At 48.7% G+C, this 21,828-nt stretch overlaps 2 protein-coding genes across 2 annotated transcripts; both read right to left on the bottom strand.

Moving 5' to 3' along the window:
* Window positions 1–11,247: 11,247 nt before the first annotated feature.
* Window positions 11,248–12,655, bottom strand: LOC124671256 (phenolic glucoside malonyltransferase 2-like). Its single transcript, XM_047207648.1, has 2 exons — window positions 12,005–12,655; window positions 11,248–11,928 (listed from the first exon to the last, which is right to left on the bottom strand). Exons 1-2 carry the CDS (start codon window positions 12,653–12,655, stop codon window positions 11,248–11,250), a joined length of 1,332 nt encoding a protein of 443 aa, XP_047063604.1.
* Window positions 12,656–18,921: 6,266 nt separating this feature from the next.
* LOC124679055 (phenolic glucoside malonyltransferase 2-like) lies at window positions 18,922–20,356 on the bottom strand. The gene is made up of 2 exons (XM_047214882.1): window positions 19,709–20,356; window positions 18,922–19,609 (listed from the first exon to the last, which is right to left on the bottom strand). The coding sequence occupies exons 1-2, from the start codon at window positions 20,354–20,356 to the stop codon at window positions 18,941–18,943; spliced, it is 1,317 nt and encodes a 438-aa protein (XP_047070838.1). The 3' UTR covers window positions 18,922–18,940.
* Window positions 20,357–21,828: the final 1,472 nt, after the last annotated feature.

Genomic DNA, 21,828 nt, shown 5'->3' with positions numbered 1-21,828 from the left:
ACGATCCTTTCATCAGGGCACTCAACTTCATTGCAGACAACAAAGAAGAGTATGCCGAGTACCATGAGCTGCAGATATCGAAGAGTAGGACATGGCTTAGGACCTGGCTACTCAAGCAGTTTCCTGCTTAGTACTATCGGAGAGTAGGACATGGCTTAGGCTCGAATTCTAGTATGCGCAAATCTGAGCAAAATTTAAGTTTAATAAATTTTATATCTAAGCAAAATTTAAATTTAAACAAAATTTAAATCTGAGTAAAATTTCAAAATTATGAGTGTGAGCAAAAATTTATTTTGAACAAATTTCGAATCCAAGAAAAATTTCAAATTTTGAATATGACTAAAATTTTATTTTAAACAAATTTTGACTCTAAGCAAAATTTGATTTTAAACAAATTTCGAATCTAAGAAAAAAAATTGAAAAAAATCGAATCTAAGCAAAATTTGAATTTGAACAATTTTTTAAATAAGTAATTTTTAAAAACCGACCGGAAGCCGAACAAACAGTCCAAAAAAAAATTGCGATTAAAACCTTATAGCATATTCCTAAAACCGGAAGAAATCAAAATAATATAACACCTCTATTTATAACGGGCCGCGGGCCAAAAATGTCCGCTCCTAAGTGATGCCTCCCAATATGCAATAAATAGTGTTTGTCGCATCGGTTTGTCGTAAAGCGATCGATAGAAGGCCGAATCAAACTACCCGACTAATTGTAAGACTGGTGCCAATGCATCACAGGTTATAGCCTCGTTACGTCAGTTTTTACCTTCACTCTCACCCCACTCTCACCCCACGGTGCCAGTGCACGGGCTATAGTTTCAGCTCTCACTTCTCTCTCCTCCACATCACCCAACGGCTTGCTGACGTGGACGAATCAAATCGCGCCACCCGCTCTCGCCCCGCTAGCACCCCCACCCGCCAGCGCGCCGCTCCCGCTCTCGCCCCCTTCTTGCCCCGCTCTCGCCTCCCTCTCCGCGCCAGCGCGGGCGGCAGCCGGGCGGTAGCGGGCGGTACCGCCGGGCGGTGGATCCGTCGCCCCGCGCTGCCGTCTCGCCGCCAACTCGCCCCGCTATCGCTCCGTCGCGGGCGAGCTCTCGCCCGGGTTGGCACCAGCCTAAACAAAACATCCCCTCAAAAAAACAAATTGTAAACAAAAACATCCCTCAAATTTTTTTGTAAACAAAAACAAAATCGCCCGACCTGGCCTTGTGCTAGCGCATCCGCAAACCCCAGAATCCCAGATTAATTTCCCCCAAAAAACACCCAATTCCAAACATTCCAGGCTCTCCCTTCCCTCCCTCCTCGCAGGTTTCTGTCGCCGGCGAGATGGTTGCCATGTCGAGCCTCCGCTTCCTAGCGACGTCCTCGTCGTTCCTGTGCCAGCCGCGGCGCTTCCAGTCAGCCGGCGGGTTGGCTGCCATCCCCACACTCCGCGTTGCTGCCTCGGCCTCACCCGCCCTGCAGCATGCGCGGCGTCTCTCCTACGCCGGCGATGTCGGCGCCTCCCTCCGCGTCGTCGCGCAGGACACACCGGCGGCCCGTCCCCAGCGCCTCTCCTCCGCCCAGTTCCCGTTCCCGGTATGATCTCCGCCCCCTCCTCTCTCGCCTGCTCCCCCTCCCTCCGCGCCCCCTTCATGAGCCCGTGATGAATCATTAGGGTTCCATCCGCACCGCCGCTGCCCGCGGACTCCAGGTCCGCTGCTTCCCGACGCGCCAGGATGAAGGTGCCGATGATCCATCCAAGGAGGGGCTCGAGCTCCCACAGTCACCGACCACCCCCGGGATGACAGGACACGGGCCCTTGGTCTCTGCCCTCTCGTCGGAGACCAGCAAGCGCCCCGTGGTCCACCTGATGGCGGTGCTACTGCTCTCTGGGGTTAAGAACCCAGAGTTCCGTAGCTTTGTTGAGGCAGCTGGGACTCGGTATAAGTTTCCTACCAAGGTCACTGTGGGTATACTCTTGGGAGCCGCGGTCATTTCCGTACTCTTCGATGCTGCCGTGATGGGGAAGGAGGTCAATGAGGTCTGCTCTTACCTGTTGACCCATCGTCAGAAGGTGGAAAAGGATGATCGCTGAAGACTGAAGTTGTTTACAGTTCAGAATAGGTGAGTAATCTTTGGCATTAACGTTTCTTGAACTACCTTTATTGATTGATTGATTGACTGTTCACTTGTTCTGGCAGTAACCACTTAATTACTATCATAGTACATTTGTTATAACTTCCACTGTATGAATTCCTTTTGAAATCCCTACTTGCCATTGTGAATGTAGTTATGTGGGCAGGGCAGAACCAGTTCTTACTACTGTGAAAACTTGTTGACAATGTAGCTAGATGTAAGTAATCTGGTGCCGTTTATTTGAGCCATTCTTGCCATCATAGTACTTACAAAAGGTGGGGTCACAGTGAGAGTTTTTTGCTTCTTAGCATTGATGTTCAATATAGTATAGTAGAGATGCCTTTTTCTACAGACTATTTTCTGAGTGCTGAACATACATGCCAGATGCATTGAACCAATTGAGTGTCACAAATGTTAAGCACTGAGCATTCCTGCAATCCTACATGCCTCTTCGACTGAAACTGATGTCAAAAGTTTTGGTGCTGCTGCTAACATCAGTTATGTTTGGTACATTGCGGAGAGTATAATTGTCTTGTAAATGACATCAACATTATGCACTATTTTCACTTGTAACCAGAATAGTTTAGCTTGATCTTATATGATGGCGCCTACATTGTGTAACCATGGTTTTGGTGATCTTTTCGAATTGTTGTTTATTGTTATAGCCCGAGTTATACCAGTTCAGTTTGTATTTAGTCCATATTCTTTTCATGTCTTACTGTTGTGCTTTTTTGCAGGTATGACAAGGTTAGAAGGGCACATAACCTGAAAATATAAGATTCCCAAGACTCACAGAGTACCGTTACTAGAGCTGCTTTAGTGCACAATTTTTACACATGCATATCATACATTGGATTCGATGCATTTTCCAGGTGAAGCATCGGGAGACATCAAACTTGCACATTTACTTAGTTTCTTTCCTACTGCAGTTTCATCATGACGAGTTTAAAGAATGTGAGAATTTGTTGTGGGAAATTACCATGATAAATAGATGTTGTCTTAGTTGGTGTACAATCTGTGTATAGTACATGAGACTCTGTGTACTTCACTGAGACACGAGAAACTTGAGAACTTAATGGTTTCATGGCAATATGAATGCCAACTTGCCAAGTCTTGTTGCTTCAGTGTGAGTAGACTTTTCGTGTTCGTTTCCTTCATTTGGTAGTCTTGTTCCTCTGTACATGAGGTTGGTACCTGGATGTTTGATTTTCTGCTTTTACTACTCCAGTACTTGAATGTGTAAAACTGCTTCGTTTATTACTGTTTATTTTTATTTTTCTATGTTACTGGCCTGCAGCATGTGTTGAAAGTTGAAACTCACGATGGAGAGAGATTGAGAGAAGCACGTCATAGTGGGGCGGAGCTGGGTGAGACGGGCGTAGAGTCAAAGAGGCCAGCGCCGGTGGGGAATGTTCATTATTATGTTTGATTTCGTCTTTTTTCCCTGCCCGGGATCCTCACACTGTGATCCAGGATCCAGCAATGGTCGAGGCCCCGCAGGGATGCGTGCCAAATTGAATAGATCCTGTGGTTCATGTTGTGGGTGGCGGGGTTTGGATCAGTTGGTTCATTGGTGTTTTTCAGTTTCGGTTTTTCAGGATTGGGAGAGAGCAGAGGTGTTGTTCATTCAGGGCGCGAGGACATTGATTGGGAATTTTGCCAGTCGCTAATATAGGTCAGTTCTTGATTTTCTCAATCGTGTGTAGTTAGACCTTTATCCCCCAGCGTCATGGGTTTTCACTTGTCAGTAGACTAGTTTTTGATGTATGGACATCCTGCAACTTCAGTGATTGTGCGTTAGCTGATGCACCTATGTGGCTATATTAATGGTTTGTTTTCATAAGTAGGGGCGACCTCTCTTTATGGTCTGTTTAGTAGACATGCCATGATGACAATGCTGTAAGGCTGAAGGTCTTTACCTGAACCAGGGTGTTCTTGAGTTCGTTTTGGCTTTTCCAAAAATGAATTGGGGATGTATTAACTAGTTGAACTATTGGTCATTCCCATACAGGCCATTTTTTTGGAATAGGATACATCTGATGTTAATAGTGGGGGTAGGGTGTGGAATGGTGGGTTTATGTGGGCTGCCAACTCATATTCTTTGGGTGCCATTTGTCTTTTTTTTGTCTTATCAGCGTGTACTTTACCCCTGTTTCTAGGCCCTGTACAACGTGACTGCCAACAAGATCATTTGATCAGAATCATTAATTATAGATTCTAACCACCATTAGATGATCTGGCTGGCGAATATTTTCAACATGAAAATGCAGAACAGGACAACAAGTTGAATGATTATAATGATGTCATTTTTTTTCTTTTTATCCACATTTATTTTCTTTTCATCACTTTTCAGTAGTTCTTTGCACCATCACTCCATTATGTCATTCTGCCTCTTACATTTTCCTTTTCTCTCGATTACTTTGGTATTCCTTTTCTGTTGTTTATTGTTTCTTCCATGTAGGCATTGCACATTTCAAGGAGGAATATAGCTCTTGCTGACACATTATTTGGGTTGTTCAGTCAAGAGTTCCTCATTTTCTATTCATGGCTCCACCTTGTGGTCGTGATGATTATCTGTTTTTTTTTTTGTTGTCTCAGCTTTGAATTGAAGAAAAAATTAGTGAGTTCTGAAGGATGCCCTCTTTCGGGTTGAGATTTGTAATCACTTCTTGTTTCCGCAATACATGCAAGCAGTCAGCTTTCTTCGTAAAGAATCTTAGCTTTGCAGTTCGCTTTACGATTTTTCTCACTCTCTTCCTCCTGGAACAGAAAATTGGAGGTATATGGTAATGGCAGGGGTCCTTTTTTGATATTTGCTTGAATACTTCTGAGATTTAATAAGACTCCTAATAAATGAAAGGATTGTGATCGAAAAACTTTGTTTTGGATGCCTCATGTTCGAGCATTCCAAACTAGGTAGGTTGCTGGTTGTATTGGTCCCATGTCATCTGAAATGAGAACTGTTGCAAAACAGTTCTCATAGGAAAGATTGCAGTCCAGCGTATCTTGGGTTTTATGAATCTGAAATCATAATTGATAGAGAAGGTGGTAAAGGATTTTATTTTATCTAAGTTCGAACAGGAATAACTTCAGAAAATTTCTTCACCATTTTATATAAGTTGTTTTTTTAATTATCAGTCTATTCTTGTCTTTGTTAGTATCAGTCGCTTCATTCTTCATTTTAGTTACGTAATTCTGTTAGATTAGTATCTTTCTTCAGCCCTTTTCTTTGTTCATTCTTGGTTTCCTCATTTTATTTTCTTCAGTTTGTCATTGTAGTGTTCCTTCAGTCCACTTTTTCACTTCAGTAACTTTTTACTTAATTATTCAGTTTTCTTTGTCATCCCTCAGGTGTGTGTTTATTTCTCCTCAATCATGGGTTTTCATTATCAGTGTCATTCGTGCATTTGTCAGTCTTTTCACTTTATCAGTAGCATTTTTTGTCAATCTAATAATTGTCAATGATTAATTATTGATCTTGTGAGCTTATCATAATTAGCTTGTTCTTATCAGTATCATTCTTATCATGTACTTCCTTCGTCCCATAATATAAGATGTTATTGAGAGCTGGGCGTTGACCAGTTGGTAGTGGCAGCGGGTGCACGCCCAGCCCACCAGGGGAGCCCTGGACTCCCCCATGGTGCTCATGGTTGCTTCTTCTATACAAAAAATCACCAGGGACTAGTCCCTGTTGGTCCCATATAACATCTTATATTATGGGATGAAGGGAGTACTTATTATCATTCTTGTCATGTCAGATTACATAGAACCTTTTTTTGTTTTTCCTGCAATACACATTTTTGTGGGAGTGTTATCCACTAGAGGAGGCTGTACGAATCAGCTACTCTGAATGTGTGGGTGTATGCTAGACTAGAGAAAACACAATGGATCACCATTTGTTCATCGCCCTTGCTACTTTTCATTTTGCAATCTCCTTGTGTTTTAATGGTGTAGTTGCACTCGTGGTGGTTGGAGGTAATTACAGTAGGGATAAATATGCTACTGTTTGTGATTGGTGGCTCTACTTCAAATACTAATAATGGAAGCAATTTTAATGCGGTGGGGGGCTAAGCCGCCTCACTGTTGTGTTTGATGTTCAGTAGTTTGTTGGCTCGTGTTGCTACTAAGTCATGAATTGTCAGACGAGTTGAAACTCGAGGGGATGTGTTATTTTCGTTATAACATTGTAGTTCCGTCTTTTTGTGTGTGCAAGTACTTGTGAACATGGAGGTTTGATTTGTATGCTATCTCATTGTTTTCGAAAGCCATGTCAGCATGTCTGGACGTGGATATTTATTCAGCTACCTTTCTTGCGTAGTACTTGATGCTAATTTCTTCACAGCCCCATTTTCAGAGTACAGTTTTTTTTTTTTTTTGAAATGGTACATGCTATCCCTTCTTTAAGGTAAATTGCTGTTTCAGGTTCGTAATGAAATGGTGATCATTTTCTTTAGTTCTGCACTATGTAAAAAGGTGAGAGATAGGGGGAAACTGAAGCGAGTTAGCTCTGGGCTAGCCACAAGGCTGACAGGTAAGGGCAGGAGGCAGCTTGTTCCAATGAGAACACTGAAAACAGCTTGGTCAAATTTGACTGGACTCGCATTTGGAAGATGAGAGCTCCAAATAAGTTAAAGTTTGTGTGGAGCGTGGCTCATAACAGCTTGGCTAAGCCCACGAGAAACGAATCCCCCACGGCGGCTATTCCCACCTTATCTCTAGCTACAGTAGAGAGAGGCGAAGAGGGAGCTCCACCGTTTTCCAGCAGAGGCCGCCGACGAACCCAGGGGTTCTCCACCTCTCCGGCGGCCGCTCCGGCGGCGGGAGGGATGGGGAACCCCGGTGGTCCGTGTCAGGCGTGTACATATTGCTAGGGATAGGTTTGCCGGAGGCGTCGATCTGGTGGGAGCGACGCCGCGTCGGGAGGTTCTGCCCCAGCTCCGTTCTCACCTCGTCGGTGTCCTTCAGGGCGGTGCGAAGGAGCTGGATGGCGTAGATTCCTGCCGTCCCGCGTGGGCGGTGAGGTTAGGTCTTCTCGTCTGTCGATGCCGGCGGCGAGATTCGTCTTCTTGGACTGGGTCGGCGAGACGGTTGCGGCGGCCCAGTCAGAAGATTTTGTTTCCTCGATCTCGTCTCCGCTGCGGTGGTGTGAGCTCTGGCGTCGTCGGGAGATCAAGGAAGTTTATCTACAGGAGTCCGGCCTGTGTTGCTTGCTTCCTGTTCAAGCGGCGGCTCGGGCGCTTCCGGGGCAGTGCTTGTTCCAGTGCAGGGTGGAGGTTTGAAGGTGAGCGGCTCCGGCGTGTTCTCCCCGAGGACCTCGAGCGGAGGCGACGGAATCGGGACCCGTGGTGTTCTGGGGATCTCCCCGGCCGATGAGCCACAAGGAGAAGGGCTCTGCAGCAGAGCGGCGGGCCACATCATCGGCTCACAAAGCGTCTTCGTCGCGATGGGGACCTACGGGTTCATGGCCAGGAGGTGCTCCGTTTTTTCTCCGGCGTGCGTTTCGGCGATGCAGGAGGTTGGACACGGGCGGCGGCGAGTTCGTCTCAAAATATCCCAGGGATGGGAGTGTAAATTTCTTGTCTTCCGGGGTGTTTTGTGTCGTTGTGCTGGGATACGTGTTGTATCCGGGAGCTTCGTGTGAGTTCCAGCGTCTTGTACGTGTTTCTTTTGATAAATGAGATGGCGCGGTAACTTCCTAAAAGAAAAACAGCTTGGCTAACACGAATACCACCTGTCGGGTTTGTCATATGTTAATTTTTTTTTCGAGGTTGACGGGGAAAAACCCCACCGCTTGTTGCATTCCATCGAAAGTAGCCTGGCAGGCCCAAGATCTTACAATCAGATTAGAGATATCACAGGGGATACAAGGGAGAAGAAGACAATTAAAAGACAGAAAAAGAAAACAACTAGAAGAGAGGAACACAAAGGGAAGGGGAGGTTAGCATTCGAAGCCAACCGAACCCCCCGGAAGACAGCATCTCAAGGAGCGACCACCACAACTTGGCAAGGCGAGCGACGGGCGAGGACCTGCAAAACCGAGACCAGCACAGTCGAAGGACGTCGGATAGCCGAGACTGGGGCGACGACACCGGTGTGTCGACCCCGTGGTCGAAGGGCGATGCAGAAACGAGTCCCACCACAAGGACGACCAAAAGCAAAGTCGCAACCAGAACACCACCTTGAGTACCTCAAGTCGACAGCCGAGGAGGATCTCCGGTGAGAACCTCAACACCAAAGGCAAGTAGCCCCAGGAACAGGTAGTGGAATACGTGGAGACCAGACAAGAGCACACCAAGAATCGTCACCGGCACGGTCGAAGGGCGTCGGATAGCCGAGTCCGTGCGACGACACCGGTGTGCCGTCGGCGAAGCCGAGAGGCGTTGTGCCGCCGAGACCAAACACAGTCGAAGGGCATCGGATAGCCGAGACTGGGGCGACGACACCGGTGTGTCGCCCCCGTAGTCGAAGGGCAGCGCAAGCCGAGGCCACCCCGGGACGTCTAGGCAGCACCGCCTGAGCCACCATGACCACAGCCTCGTCCTGCAAGGAGACGAACCGAGGGCCGGCGAGAAGACGAGAGGCGATGCCGCCCGACACAGGTCAGGCTCCAAGACGATGCTCCAACAGCAGCCATCGCCTGACCCGGAGAAGTCCAGGTCTGGGATTTCTCCCGGAGCACTGACATGAGCAGCACAGATGGTGCTTCCCACTCTGCATCGGAACAGGCCGTCCTCACCACCTCAACAGCACCAATGGCGCGAAGCAGAGGGCCCTTCACGAGGCTGAAGGGCAGCTGGCCGGCCCATTCCCGCAAGACGCCCCTGGGGCCGCATCTTCCGTGCGAGATCTTCCGCAGCCGGAGGAGTCCGTAAGGACAAGGAGCCGCGCCGCCCCGTGCACCGGCCGGGGACGCGAGGAGCAGCGGCCACCGCCGGCGTCGAAGCGACCGGCCGTCGCGAGGAAGAGGCGCCGCACGGGAGCGGAGCGCGAGAGGCGGGGAGGAGGTCGGCGAGGACGAACCGAGTGGCGAGAGCGCCGAGCCGCCGCCGGCGATTCACGGACGCGAGGAGCAACCCGGTCGCTGTGCGAGCACAGGGGACGGGAGATCGTTTGGATTGTTTGGGAAACGAGAGATGCTCCCCGCCGCCGCCGTCCGCCGTGGGGCGGCCTCCTCCGGCGGTGGCGGGGGCTGCGGGCGAGGTAGGTGGGGGGAGGCTGTGGCGGCGGCGCGAGGGTCACCTCAGAATCGCCCAGGGCGACCCGGAGGCGGGTTAGGGTTCCCGATCAATGGGGAAGAATGTCATATGTTAAATGAAGACGGTGGGCATATTTTTCTCAAATGCATAAAGATGAAAGCGTGCTGGAGTATGTCGGCGTTGGAAGATGTTCTTGTAAAGCTGACAGCTTGCAATTCAGCTCATGGGATGTTGAAGGAACTCTGGAAGTGTGGTGAGAAGACACAGCTAAAAGCCTTGACATTAATGTGGGAATGGTGGAACATGAGAAATAAATGCCGGGAATCCTAGTACCCAAGTTCTGATGTTGTTTATCACAAACTGCAGAAGCTCTTGGTGGATTCCCGATCTCTGAATTATCGAAATAAGCCACCAAAACCACCAGACCTGACCAAATGGCGTAAACCACCTGTGAACCAGGTGAAAGTAATCTTTGATGGTGATTTTGACTAGAGCAATGGTTCTGGGGCCTGGGGGCCTGGGGCTGTGTGATACGCAACCACGTGGGCGGTTTCGTCGTTGCGGGTCCGGGTAAATCAGTGTACTTAGGTCTCCTCTGCACTTTTTTTTTTTGATAAAGGGATACCAATTACATCCAGTCTCTGCAACAACGCTCCACCCTAATGACAGTACGGATGCACACAGCCAAAAAAGAGTAAAGAAAACTAAGAAATAAAAGTCCCGTTACACCCTTCTAGACCTAGCAACAACAATACAACCACCACCGTGATAACACCTGAAGTACAGACTCTCCAAAAGCGACGCCTCCAAGAAGGAAACACTGCACCAGTGTCGTCGTTGCCCGACCAAAGGTCTTAGGATTTCACCCTGAAGATAGTCCCCACTCTCAAAACAATACCTCCAACAAGAACATTGTCAGGCACAACCAATTAAGTCGCGACTTGGGTTTCCACCCCGAGAGGTAAGACTCGAACTTCCTCATCTTGCCGCCGCCCCCACATGCATACCACTGCTGCAAGCCCGGAACGCCAAGCATATCCCTCAGCATCATGTTGACTCGAACCTCCTTTAGCCAGTCCACCAATCCGGCCTTCATGATATTCCTTCTTCTGACTTCACCATGGACCAAAAAATCACCTGATGTCAACGCAGAATATAGCTTCTTATCAGTTTTTTTTTTAATAGGCGTTGTTGCAACACCGTTGCCCATAAACTAGCAAAATCTGGTGTGTGTGTCGAGTCAGAACTCTTTCTGGGAGCACCGCTGCTATATGTATGTCAAACTTCGTCCGATTTTTGTACGTATGATCGTGGGTTCGTGGCAGCGCCCAGCGAGCTTTGCCTCATGAGGGGCTGGCTCTCCTCTTACTCTGTTAGTAGACCCCACAACTTAAATCACTTTTTTTTTCCTTATCTATTTGTATAATGCTTGGACGCCGCTAGCAGCCATTGCTACGGAGGTGAGCTCTATGAGAGCGATTAATAAGTCAAGATGTAAGAGGTTCGATTCGGCGCACTGACTAGCTGGATGGCAAATCCTATACACCGTCTTTAAAAGTATTTTTGTTAGAAAAAGAAGATGATTTCTCAAACATGGGGATGGGTATACTATTCAGGGTACACTAGATTTACTTGCTCATGCAATGTGCTTTATAGAGAACTGTTTGGGCCTGCCAATGGTTTCTCCACTAGATTGTTTCCTGATAACTGGAATGATCAAGAAAAGCGGATAGATGAATATAGATTGATGCAAGATATGCTGGCCTGTACTGCTGTTCTAGGAGGCACTGATAAACCAAAATGGAAATGGACAAAAACTAGAAGTTTTCTATGAAAACCATGTACTCTCGCTTGTCCAGTAATGGGGTGGATATATCTTTTAAACACCTATGGAAAGCGAAAATCTCTTATTGAAGTTTAGCTTTGGTTAACTAATTTGAGTGGACCAGCTCAAGGAAGAGAGACTTGAACTCATCCATTTGCGCCTGTTGGAGTAGTGACACCGACACCTGTACTCCAAGGCCATCCCTTCCACGCATCAGCGCCAGCTGACCGTCGTGGTTCATCCTGATGGGCTCGGTTCGCCTTGGCGTTCCCCACCCGAAGTCGGCGATGTCATATGCCGCGAAGGCCGACGAGCCAGACACGTTCATTAGCCGGTCCCATGAGGCCAGCATAATCGGGGTCAGGTGACTCTGCTGGTTGGCAGGATCCCTGTTCATCCTTCGGATCTCATCTTGGACCGCCGCGGCGGCGGTCAGCAGGGCGCGTGGGCCGCGGAGCTCTCGTGCAGGGAGCATCACAAGGCACCGGGTGAGGCACACGCCGACGTATCCCCTATCGACGGGAGGGTCGAGACGGCCGCGGACGTCCGCCAAGAAGAAGAGCAGCAAATCGTCGTTCAAGGGAAACGGCTTGCACCGAGCAAAGCACGTCCAGGCGAGGGCGGTGACGGTGACGAAGGTGGACGGAGGGCCCGTGAGAGGTGCGTCATGGGCTTCGCCTAGATGGACGATGTGCTGCTTCAGGCGTTGGATGTCCGGCATGTCCAAGGTGAACGTCCGGCGGGTGAACCGCGGGCGGTCCTCTAAGAACAACGGTGGCGTTGTCACCTGTGCACCGGCACAGGCAAGGGTCAAATGTAATGTTGTGGGATTCCTTAACGTACTACATACTGTAGGAACGTACCAAAGGAAGATTCGGCGCCCACTCATGGAAGATTCTCCTGGCCTCCTCCTCCTCGCCACGGGGCAGCTTGACGAGCGAGCGGTCGAAGGAAGGTGTCAACGCCGGCGTCTCACCCCGGCAAGCAGTTGCCCACGCCTCCACGAACGTCCACAATGACCGCCCGTCCGCGACGGCGTGGTGCACGGTCACCCCGACAGCCACGCCGCCGTTGAACCTCGTGGCCTGCACGGCGAGCACGGCTGCCGGCAGCTTGCTCATGTCGACGTCAGGAACGAGTTGCTCGAGCACGGGCAGGTCGTGCTCCTCGTCCCGGGCGAGGCGGCGGACGTCCGCGTCAGACTCCGCCACGACGAACTTGACGCTGTCGGAGGCGGAGCAGCTGATGGCGACGTCGCCAGTGTCCTTGAGGTGGACGAGCTTGCCCGCGAGCGGCGCGAAGCTGCCCAGGGTCACGGCGAGGGAGGACCGGAGGGCCTGCAGAATGTCCTCGAAGGGCGGCATGTCGGCGCCCTCGTAGAGCAGGACGTGCTGCAGCACTGGCATGATGACCCAAATTGCCTCCATCGCGGTGAGCTTGATCGGCTCCAGCGGCAGCGCGGCCGTCGCCGGCACATTGACGTAGCTCGCGTGGATTACTCTCACCGGAGACATGACGACGAACTCTGGGGTGCTCCTCTCGCGCTGAGCTCGGGTGTATTCTTAACGCATCTCCAACGGAGCGAGCAAACGACTCTGAGCCACCGTTTGCGTCCGCCGGCTCGAAAAATACGTCAGATCCCTACTTCAGTGGGATGACGCAAAGTGACCGGACCGTCCACGCAAATTTGGCCCAAATATGCGCCAGGTTTGTATCTCCACGAACGCCGCGCGGTCGTGAAAAGTGCATGTTGATTGCATCCGGGTCCGATCGACAGTGACTAGGTAACCATAATATTTCTTTATTACTATTGATTGGCCAAAAGGACCATCTTACAAAGATAGTTAGTCGAGTTAACCTAAAACTACAACTCGCCGTCACGTGGCATACCACGGCCTGGGTTAATCGCAGTCGCGCGGCCTACTACTGGCCGCCGGAGGGGCCAGCGCCATATATCATCGAAGCGGGAGCGCTTGACGCACTCCGCGCGCCGCGCACGCTGGCGATCCAACATCTCGTCCTGTTGCCTGCGGCGTTCGAGGGCCTCGAACAGAGAGGAGTCCCACTCGACTCTCATGGCCATAGAGTTGGCCGCCTCCGCCGTCGCTGCCTCCGCCGCCGCCTCGTCCGCATGGGCCGCCTCTGCGTCCGCCGCCTGCAATGCCGCCAGCTGGGCGTGGAAGCGAGCCCTGTCCCTAGCCGCGTCCGCCACGGCTTCTTCCCTGGCGGCGATGGCGCCTGCCAGCTCCCGGTTCTCCTTCTCGACCCGCGCGGGAGAAGGACCCCTCAATAGGAACGAATCCAGGTCGGAGCACATGTACCCCCGAGCCATGGCGACCGCGTAGCTGTGGGCTTCCTCCTCCGCTGCCCGAGCCTGACGATGCAATGCGTCTCCAGCTAGGGTCTCGAAGGACGCGGCCAGAACCAACTGGTCGCCACCGCAGTCGAAGAGGGTGGGTACAACATCGTCAGCGGCGGCGATGTCGTGGATGACAGCGTCCGCGGGTGGGGCCGCCGGAGGGGCCGCCATCGCCGCCTGCGCCTCCGCGAGCGCCGCCCTGGCCTCGGCGAGCTCGGCCCTGGCGTGGGCGATTTCCGCCCTGGCCGCAGCAAGGCGCTCACGCCCTTGCGCGCGCTCTGCCGCCTCCGCCTCCGCAACCTCCGCCTCCGCCGCCTCTAGGCCCAGCTGCTCGGCCTGAAAAGCATCGGCGACTAGCTACTTGTCCTCCGGGTGGGCTTGGCGGCACATCCGAACAACCTGATCCCAGCTAAGGTTGTGCTCGGCCATGGATGGATGGTAGGGTTTAGATTGAGGTGTGCCCGTCACCCCCGCCGGTGTCCACCATATATAGCCACGGCGAGGCGAGAAACGGCGTTGCCCGCGTGCGCGAAATGCCGGCGAAACTTGCCAATGTATTGGGCAAGCGCGGGAACAACCGTCGTCGCGCGGAAACCGGTAATCGCTGGCGGCAGGCCTTGACGGGACGTTAAACCGCCATTAACGACCTTGACGCTGTCTGCGCTAAAAAAATACGTCCGTACCGCTGGAGATACCTGACCCAAACGTTCTCCTGGATCGCATGTCGTCCGCGAGCCGACACAAACGGATATTTCGGACGTCCGAAATATGTCGGCCTGTTGAAGATGGCCTTGCAAAAACTTATGACTAGCGCGCAGCAGTGTCCAGATCGAGATGTGCTCCGACTACGCTGTGGGTGATGCTTTAAACTAGATGGACCTTGCGCGCTTTGCTGCGCCCATTTGTTCTGTTAGGGTATCTTCTTTTTGGCCGAGATGTTTCGGTGTACTTTGCCAAGCCGTTGTGTTTTTAGTGTTGTTATGATGCTCTGTCAATTTGTCAACTTTGGCATTGGGTTTTATTTTCAGTATGAGGGTTTCCTTTGTATATACAAGCCGAAACACAAATGTAGGTATTTTATTGCTGAAAAAATATAAATCTAGTGAAATAGATTTGAGTCGAAGATTATAACAAAAGAAACAACACTGGATAATACCTGACATGCTGAATAGCTTTTCAATTATTGTTATTCTGCGCATTATACTAATTTCTAAAACAATAGCTGTAAGGGATCTACCAATTTTCAATTGCTTCCCTTTAAGATGAAGCATTAATGAACACTATATAATGTGCACCAATATACAGAATATCACTGTTCATTGCTCAAAAGTCAAAACTAATATGTTGCCTTTGGTGAAAACACAGAGATGCTTGCAGCACCAAGTCTTAAAGCAACCCCTTCAGCCACATCCCACACTCTATCTTCATTAATAGATGTCATTATCTACAAAGATTCAGAAAATAAACCAGTGGATCTTGAAACATTTCATGCAACTGTTTGGGCATATAACACATGTGCATAATGCTGTAATTGTGGCAATGCTTAGCTGAAGAAAAGTTGGTGCCAAATATGCAGTCATTTTCTGTCTACCGTGCAGACAGTGAGAGACTTCATCAAGAGAGTAAATAATCTAACCCAACATCCACGTGCAGGAAGTACAAATAAACTGTATTATGATTTTTCTAGCAGTATTCATTTTACTGGTGATGAATCTCCCTTTGACTCAGATTCTAGCAATTGTAGTTGAAACACACCATCTCTATTTGCTGAAAATGTGTACACCAAACTGGTGATATCCTTTAAAAGCCATTGCTCCTGGTAGTTTGATTGCTCTTGCATGAAGCGATAGTCATAATTTTACAGGGAACATTTTCAGTAGTCCAAGTTAACTTTTTGAGTCTAGATTTTCAGGAGGCATGCATGGTGAGATCAATCGATGTATGTTTGTCAGCAGCTATAAAAACCAGCCTCTACCTGAGGGAAAGCCAATACACATAGGTCATTAAAATGCTTACCACTCCATAAGATAATGTCAAGCATCTAAGGCAGCACATAATCACCTGATGGTGATGCAAGCCGCATTATTTCACAATTTACGTTGGAACAAGTATATGTGCTACCTTCTTCCAAGGCTCAACAACTACATTGATCAAAACATCGATTTACTTCGGTAATCCACTCAATGGAGTGATCGACTCCAACCTGAATAATTATCCTTAATGGTTCTTGGTATATATGCTTCCCCTAAAACATCACAGAAAATAAGCAATAGAAACTAATCTAATGATCTAATGTATCGGATCGTACTAAGGATTGCATGAAAATATTTAATTACGCAAACAAACTGAAACAAACCTATTCCTCTATACCGGTAAAGCTGAAGAAACTTGAGCGCACACACGTACATATCTATAGGATTGAAGTCAAGATTAGTTAATTACCTCAAGTGTTTTTCTAATTGCAGTACTAAGGGATCTTTCTAGAGATGGCTTCTCAGATAACTGAGAAATCTTTCAGGCCCTATTTACCTTCAGTAATAACACCTATGTAGTGATATGTTCCACAGCAATTACACATCAGTTTGTATCATTCCTAATTCTAGTCCAACACACAAAATTTGCACCACAAAACTGTCAGGTGATTAATTTACCACCGAGATCATTTTTAACCTGGCACTATACAGTCTTAATTTGTACAAAATCTTCTCTAACAGTACTTAGAAGCTGCAAAACAATTACTATATTTAGGTCTGCCTAGAAACTGAAAAAATGAATAGTGTATAGACAACATCAATCAGATCCTTTTGCGACAACTGATCATCTCGAATTAGCTCAACACCTCTTCGGACATCATGATTTTGTGGCCTCAGTCAAACTATAAACTGTAAACATAACAAAATAAGGGATGATAGGAGAGAGATAGCATGCTCACAAATCTGATCTTCTCTTTGCCCACATCGCCATTAACGAGGCGTCAACTCCCATGTCCTGGAGCTTGGTAAGCTCCCCCGATGCTGCCTTCACCGCAAAGGAACTTGGTAAGCTCCTCCTATGAATTATCTATATTGGTGAAGTCAGAGCTAAACTGATGAAATACAACTCGGTGAATTAAAATCTGACTGCAACATCAAGAAAATTAAATCAAGGAATCCCATATCTGCATAGCTAGCGATATTGTCAAAGCAAAGAAAATTTACTTTTTTTAGAATTGTATACATCATAGTTGGAATGAAATTTGCACGGCCCAGAGACCTTCTAGCTTCAATGATAGAACAAATAAATAAAGGAAAAGTAAATGTTTGGTAATTTATAGCAGAACAAACAATCCTCGCGGAACAATAAACATTAACCTGGAAAGTTGTCACACCCCTCTATGGGTCAGGCTGTTTTTTTTTTGCGAAAGTATGGGTCAGGCTAGTTGTTGTAGAAAAACAAGTTGTACGGAGTATTATGCATGGATTAATTAGAGAGGTAAACTCACGGAAAAATATACTCACATTAACCTGGAAAGGAGAAAGCGGGAGGCCAGCGGTGCGTGCCTGTTGCCGAACTGGATCGAGTTGCCGCCAACGCCGGCGAAGGCATTGTGCAGGCGGCCTGCATGGCAGCGATTGGGCGGGTGGCGGAGTAACATCCCTCGCACGGATACGGGGATACGCCTCCTCGTGGATCAGGGGCTCCGACGGCAGCAATCTTGGGCAGAGATCAGTAGATCAGCCGGCGGCGCAGAGGGGAGCCGCAACCAAACCCGCTATCAAGGGGGGGCAGCGGTGGCTGGACGTTGAGGGAGGAGGAACGGGAGCACCGCTGAACAAACAGCACAGGGGAAGACCGACCACGCGGTCAAAAGGCAGGAGCCAACCGACCCACACCAGCGCACCGGCATAAACACACCGCCACACTACAGGTAACAGGCTGACAAGTGGACCCAACTCCGTCGCGGTGAACCAGAAACACGGGTCAAACTGATCGGTAGACAACCACGAAAGATAGCTTTGCAGTAGGACCAGTGAAAGCGACCTGCCGAGCGATCACAGCAGCGCCAAACACAGGGAGCTTAGAGCTCTTCTAAGATTGGTCACGGGACACTCAACAAAAACGAGACCACAGACAGACAATTATTGTACTAGCACTGGTTTTTCTTGTTCAAACGGTCCCTGCCGTTGATATTTTTGGAACAACATTCATGTGGAGAATGTGTCATAAATAGTCACGCCCTATACGAATGTTTAGAGGAGGGGAGTGGAGCCTGACACTATGCTCGCGATATTTTGGGAGAGAGTTGTATAGGATCTTTCCATTAGCTAGGATCAACTCACAAAAAACATATTTTGAACATGCCAAAAAATCTGAAAATAATAAACAACATGCATATAGGTTGTATCTACAACTTTCAAGAAATTTCAGCTTAAAATCTGATCTACATTTGGAGAAACCAAAAAGACAAATTCTAATTTCATATTATTCACACTCAGATTTTTGAAGTTGTTTTGAAGTTGCAATTTTTTGGTGTTGCATAGATAACATAGATGTGTTGTGATTTTTTTTCAGAATTTTTGAATATGTTTTGTCTTTTTGCAAAAATTATTCTCATAGATCCTATCTAAGACCTGATCCTACGTAAGTCTTCCCCGCTATATTTTGAGGGTGGCGGTACCTGTGGTGCAAGAAGGTATAAAGAGAAATGATTTGGTTCCGTACACGAAATCACTATGTTTCATGCTGGCCCGAGCGAGCGGGAGTGCATCTTGTGCGATGACACATGGCTCATGAGTTTCAGGGGCCCAAAATCTTGTAGATCCCGGCCTACATGCGACGATCCATTAGTCACACTAGAAGGCTAACGGCTCAGATAAATAGCTCGGTAGTGCGCGTGGGCTAGCATATGCATCATCACATAATGAATCTATCCATTAATCTATTTGTGTGCAGAGCCTGTGATACCCTAGTTAGACTCTAGAGGTAAAATCATAATTCCTCCTATCCAATTTTTTTAGAGAAATAAAGGAAGCAATACAAGGATTTCGTAACGCCTAAAAATACACTATCACAATAAATGTCAGAGATTTATTTTAAATTTTAGTATCTTTGTAGTAAATCTACAACATTTATTATGTATTGGATGGTACAAAACTATAGATGTGCATATCTTATTAACTTTTGTTAGACGAGAATCGACACTAGATGCCTATTGTCGCTCAACAAAGAAATAGCATGTTATCTGTGTATGCTTGAAAATAAATTCCTATACGCGCGCACCCACAAACACCCTATTTTCCCGTCTTTATAAAACACCAAAGCGTTAAATTAGGATTTGATCCGGGTACCATGTTAACACTATCCTCTTAAGCATCTCTGAATGCTTGAAATATTTCTATCAACCTGACCTGAGTACTAGCAGTAGCCCCATCAAAAAATAATGGTGTATCATATTATCACTCTAAAACATGAGAAAGTGAGACTTGAACTCGTCCATCTGTGCCGCCTGGAGTAGTGACACCGATACCTGCACGCCTTGGCCGTCGCTCGCGCGCATCATGGCCACCTGACCATCTCCGTTCATCCTGATATTCTCCGTCCGTCTTGGCTTTCCCCACCCGAAGTCGGCGATCTGGTAGGCCCTAAAGCCAGGCGAGCCTGATATGTTCATCATCCGGTTTATGGACGCCCACAGAGCAGGGCTCATGAAATTCCACCCGGCGACTGGGTCCTCCTTCATCTTGTTGATCTCGTCCTGCACCGCCAACGTCGCGGCTGCCAGAGCGCGCTCGCTGCGGAGCTCAGCTGCGGGGAGCGTCGCCATGCACCCAGTGAGGCACACGCCTATGTAGCCCGCGTCGACGGGAGGGTCGAGGCGGTCGCGGGTGTCGGCGAAGAAGAAGAGCAGCAGATCGTCGTCGGCGGCGAACGGCTTGCAGCGAGCGTAGGACGTCCAGGCCAGCGCCACAATGGCGGCGAAGGCGGATGGCGGACGAGGCAGGGGCTTGCCGTGGGATTCGCCGAGTTGGACGATGCGCTGCTTGAGGCGCTGGATGTCCTGCGCGTCCAAGGTGAACGTCCGGCGGGTGAAGCTCGTGAGGTCTTCTCCGATGGGCGATGGCAGTGCCGCCTGCGCGCGCGTGAACGGGAACAAACAGGTGTACTAGCTGTCAAACGCGTCCGAGCTGTCGGCGAAGGCGACGATGAAACAGAGAAACAATAGACGTACCGAAGGCAAATTTGGCGCGATCTTCCGCAAGGTGCTGCTGGCTAGATCTTGGCCACCGGGCAACTTGACGACGGAGCGGTCGAAAGTCGGCGTCGCGGCCGGTATCTCGCCACGGCACGCGGACGCCCACGCCTCCACGAACGTCCAGAGCGAGCGCCCGTCAGCCACGCCGTGGTGCACGGTCAGTCCGACAGCGAAGCCGCCCTGGAATCGCGTGGCCTGCACGGCGAGCACGGCGGTGGGAAGCTCGCTCATGTCCACCGCCGGCACGAGCCCCTCGAGGACGCGCACGTCGTGCTCCTCGTCTCCGGCGAGACGGCGGATGTCGGCGTCGGACTCGGCGACGACGAACCTGACGCCGTCGGATGGGGAGCAGCTGATGCCCACCTCGCCCGTGTCCTTGAGGTGGACAAGCCTGCCGGCGAGCGGCGCGAAGGTGCGCAAAGTCGTGGCGAGGGAGGACTTGAGGGACTGGAGAATGTCGTCGAAGGGCGGCATGTCAGCGCCGTGGTACAGCAGGACGTGCTGCAGCATCGGGATGACGACCCACAGTGACTCCATCGCGGTGAGCTTGATGGGCTCCGGCGGCAGCTCGGCCGTCGCCGGCACGCCGACGTAGCTGGCGCCGATAATTCTGACTGGCGACATGGGGTAGACTGGATAGAGCAACAAGGTGTGAGATAAAAAACAAAGTTACCCGATCGCTTGGCTAAGTGGTGCAGCGCCCCTGGTTTCAGTGTGTTCGGCGCCACATGAGGATTGACAAGAATAGGATTCGAGCAAGGCTGGTGGTGCACGGCGCCTTATATTTGTCAAGAATTTACAGTAGCACACATGTTCGTCTCGTCCTCTTTTGGCAGACGTGCGGAAATAGACGATGTAATGTGGATGATGATGTAAGTGATGACTGGAACGAGTATGTAATTCAGTCGTCGGCTTATTGCAGGCCCTCATTTATGCTTCAAAATCTGTGCCATGATAAGTATCCTTGGAATATCAATCGTGATCTGACAGATTGCACTTTGTTGTTAACAAATCAAATCAAATCTGTGTCATGATTTTTTTACCCTTTGAGTTGCCGAGAATACCCCTGAAATTAACGGTGAATATAACTTAATACTACACCCTCATAAGATTAGTAAATTACATCGTAGAAGACCTCTCGCTAGAACTCCCAAACAAGGAATCGGACAATGTAAAATTCCCCACACAAATTTATATCTGTTATAAAGTAAAATTCCACTAGAGGGTCATTTAAGTTGTTTATCTCAACATGTAAGCTATCCAAATCATTCATTCTATTAGCCATCCAATTGTCCATGTCATCCCCCACTAACATTCATTAATACTCTACATGCAAGCCACATCATCTATTTTTTAAGCCATCCAATTATCCACATCATCAAATTTTAGCCGCCAATTACATAACCATTTCAAGTCAGTTTTTTTAAGTTACCCTCTTGACTATTTACGCCAATTCGTTGCAACGCGCGGGGTATCCTTCTAGTATCTTAAATGCGCAAGTCATCTTAATTTTTGTTAGATGAGAAAATACAACACTCCATAAGTTTGGGCCCTTGTTGATGCTGATATTACAACATACATCATCCAACCTAAACCCTGGTGCTAGGTACGTTTGATTTCATAAAACGTTTTGGGCGTAATTGGTTGATGGCATGGAATTTTCCCATCTCGTGCAACTTACCCCGCCAGCCACCGCTAGCCACCGTATATGTGAAAACTTGGTTTGGGCTAGCATTTTTAATTGGTTGCTAGCAATTTTATTTGGACTCGGCGAGAGAAACCAAAGGCCATGACATTGTTAGGTTGCACGTTAATGAGTATTGTGGCTTACTAAATTAGTTCAATCTTAATTCCCATTAATCGATTCGAGATAAAGTCTACATAAAAAAGATGCGTCTCGATGTTGTGATTCCATTTCCACGACCGGTTCATAGGTTCGTTCAGCATTTTAAACTCTATTACATGTTCCTTTGGGAGCTTTTTTGGATAATTTTGTCAAATTTGTTATACACAGTCAACCATTTGAAATTTCCTTTAAAGAGTAGCTTCACCTCACCATTTCACACAACTTTTGTGTTTAAAGTTTTGATTTTAGC

The sequence above is a fragment of the Lolium rigidum genome, chromosome 7 (assembly GCF_022539505.1).
Source record: "Lolium rigidum isolate FL_2022 chromosome 7, APGP_CSIRO_Lrig_0.1, whole genome shotgun sequence".
Lineage (NCBI taxonomy): Eukaryota > Viridiplantae > Streptophyta > Magnoliopsida > Poales > Poaceae > Lolium > Lolium rigidum.
Note: the sequence above shows the minus strand (reverse complement) of the source record. Positions and strands in the feature narration are given on the sequence as shown.

What these genes read in the sequence shown, in the direction of transcription:
- LOC124671256 (XM_047207648.1), bottom strand. Translation starts at nt 12,655, where the DNA reads ATGTCTCCGGTGAGAGTAATCCACGCGAGCTACGTCAATGTGCCGGCG. An exon ending in GGGCGCCGAATCTTCCTTTG is followed by an intron (nt 11,929 to 12,004) that starts GTACGTTCCTAC and finishes GCCGGTGCACAG; the next exon opens with GTGACAACGCCACCGTTGTT.
- LOC124679055 (XM_047214882.1), bottom strand. Translation starts at nt 20,356, where the DNA reads ATGTCGCCAGTCAGAATTATCGGCGCCAGCTACGTCGGCGTGCCGGCG. An exon ending in TCGCGCCAAATTTGCCTTCG is followed by an intron (nt 19,610 to 19,708) that starts GTACGTCTATTG and finishes ACGCGCGCGCAG; the next exon opens with GCGGCACTGCCATCGCCCAT.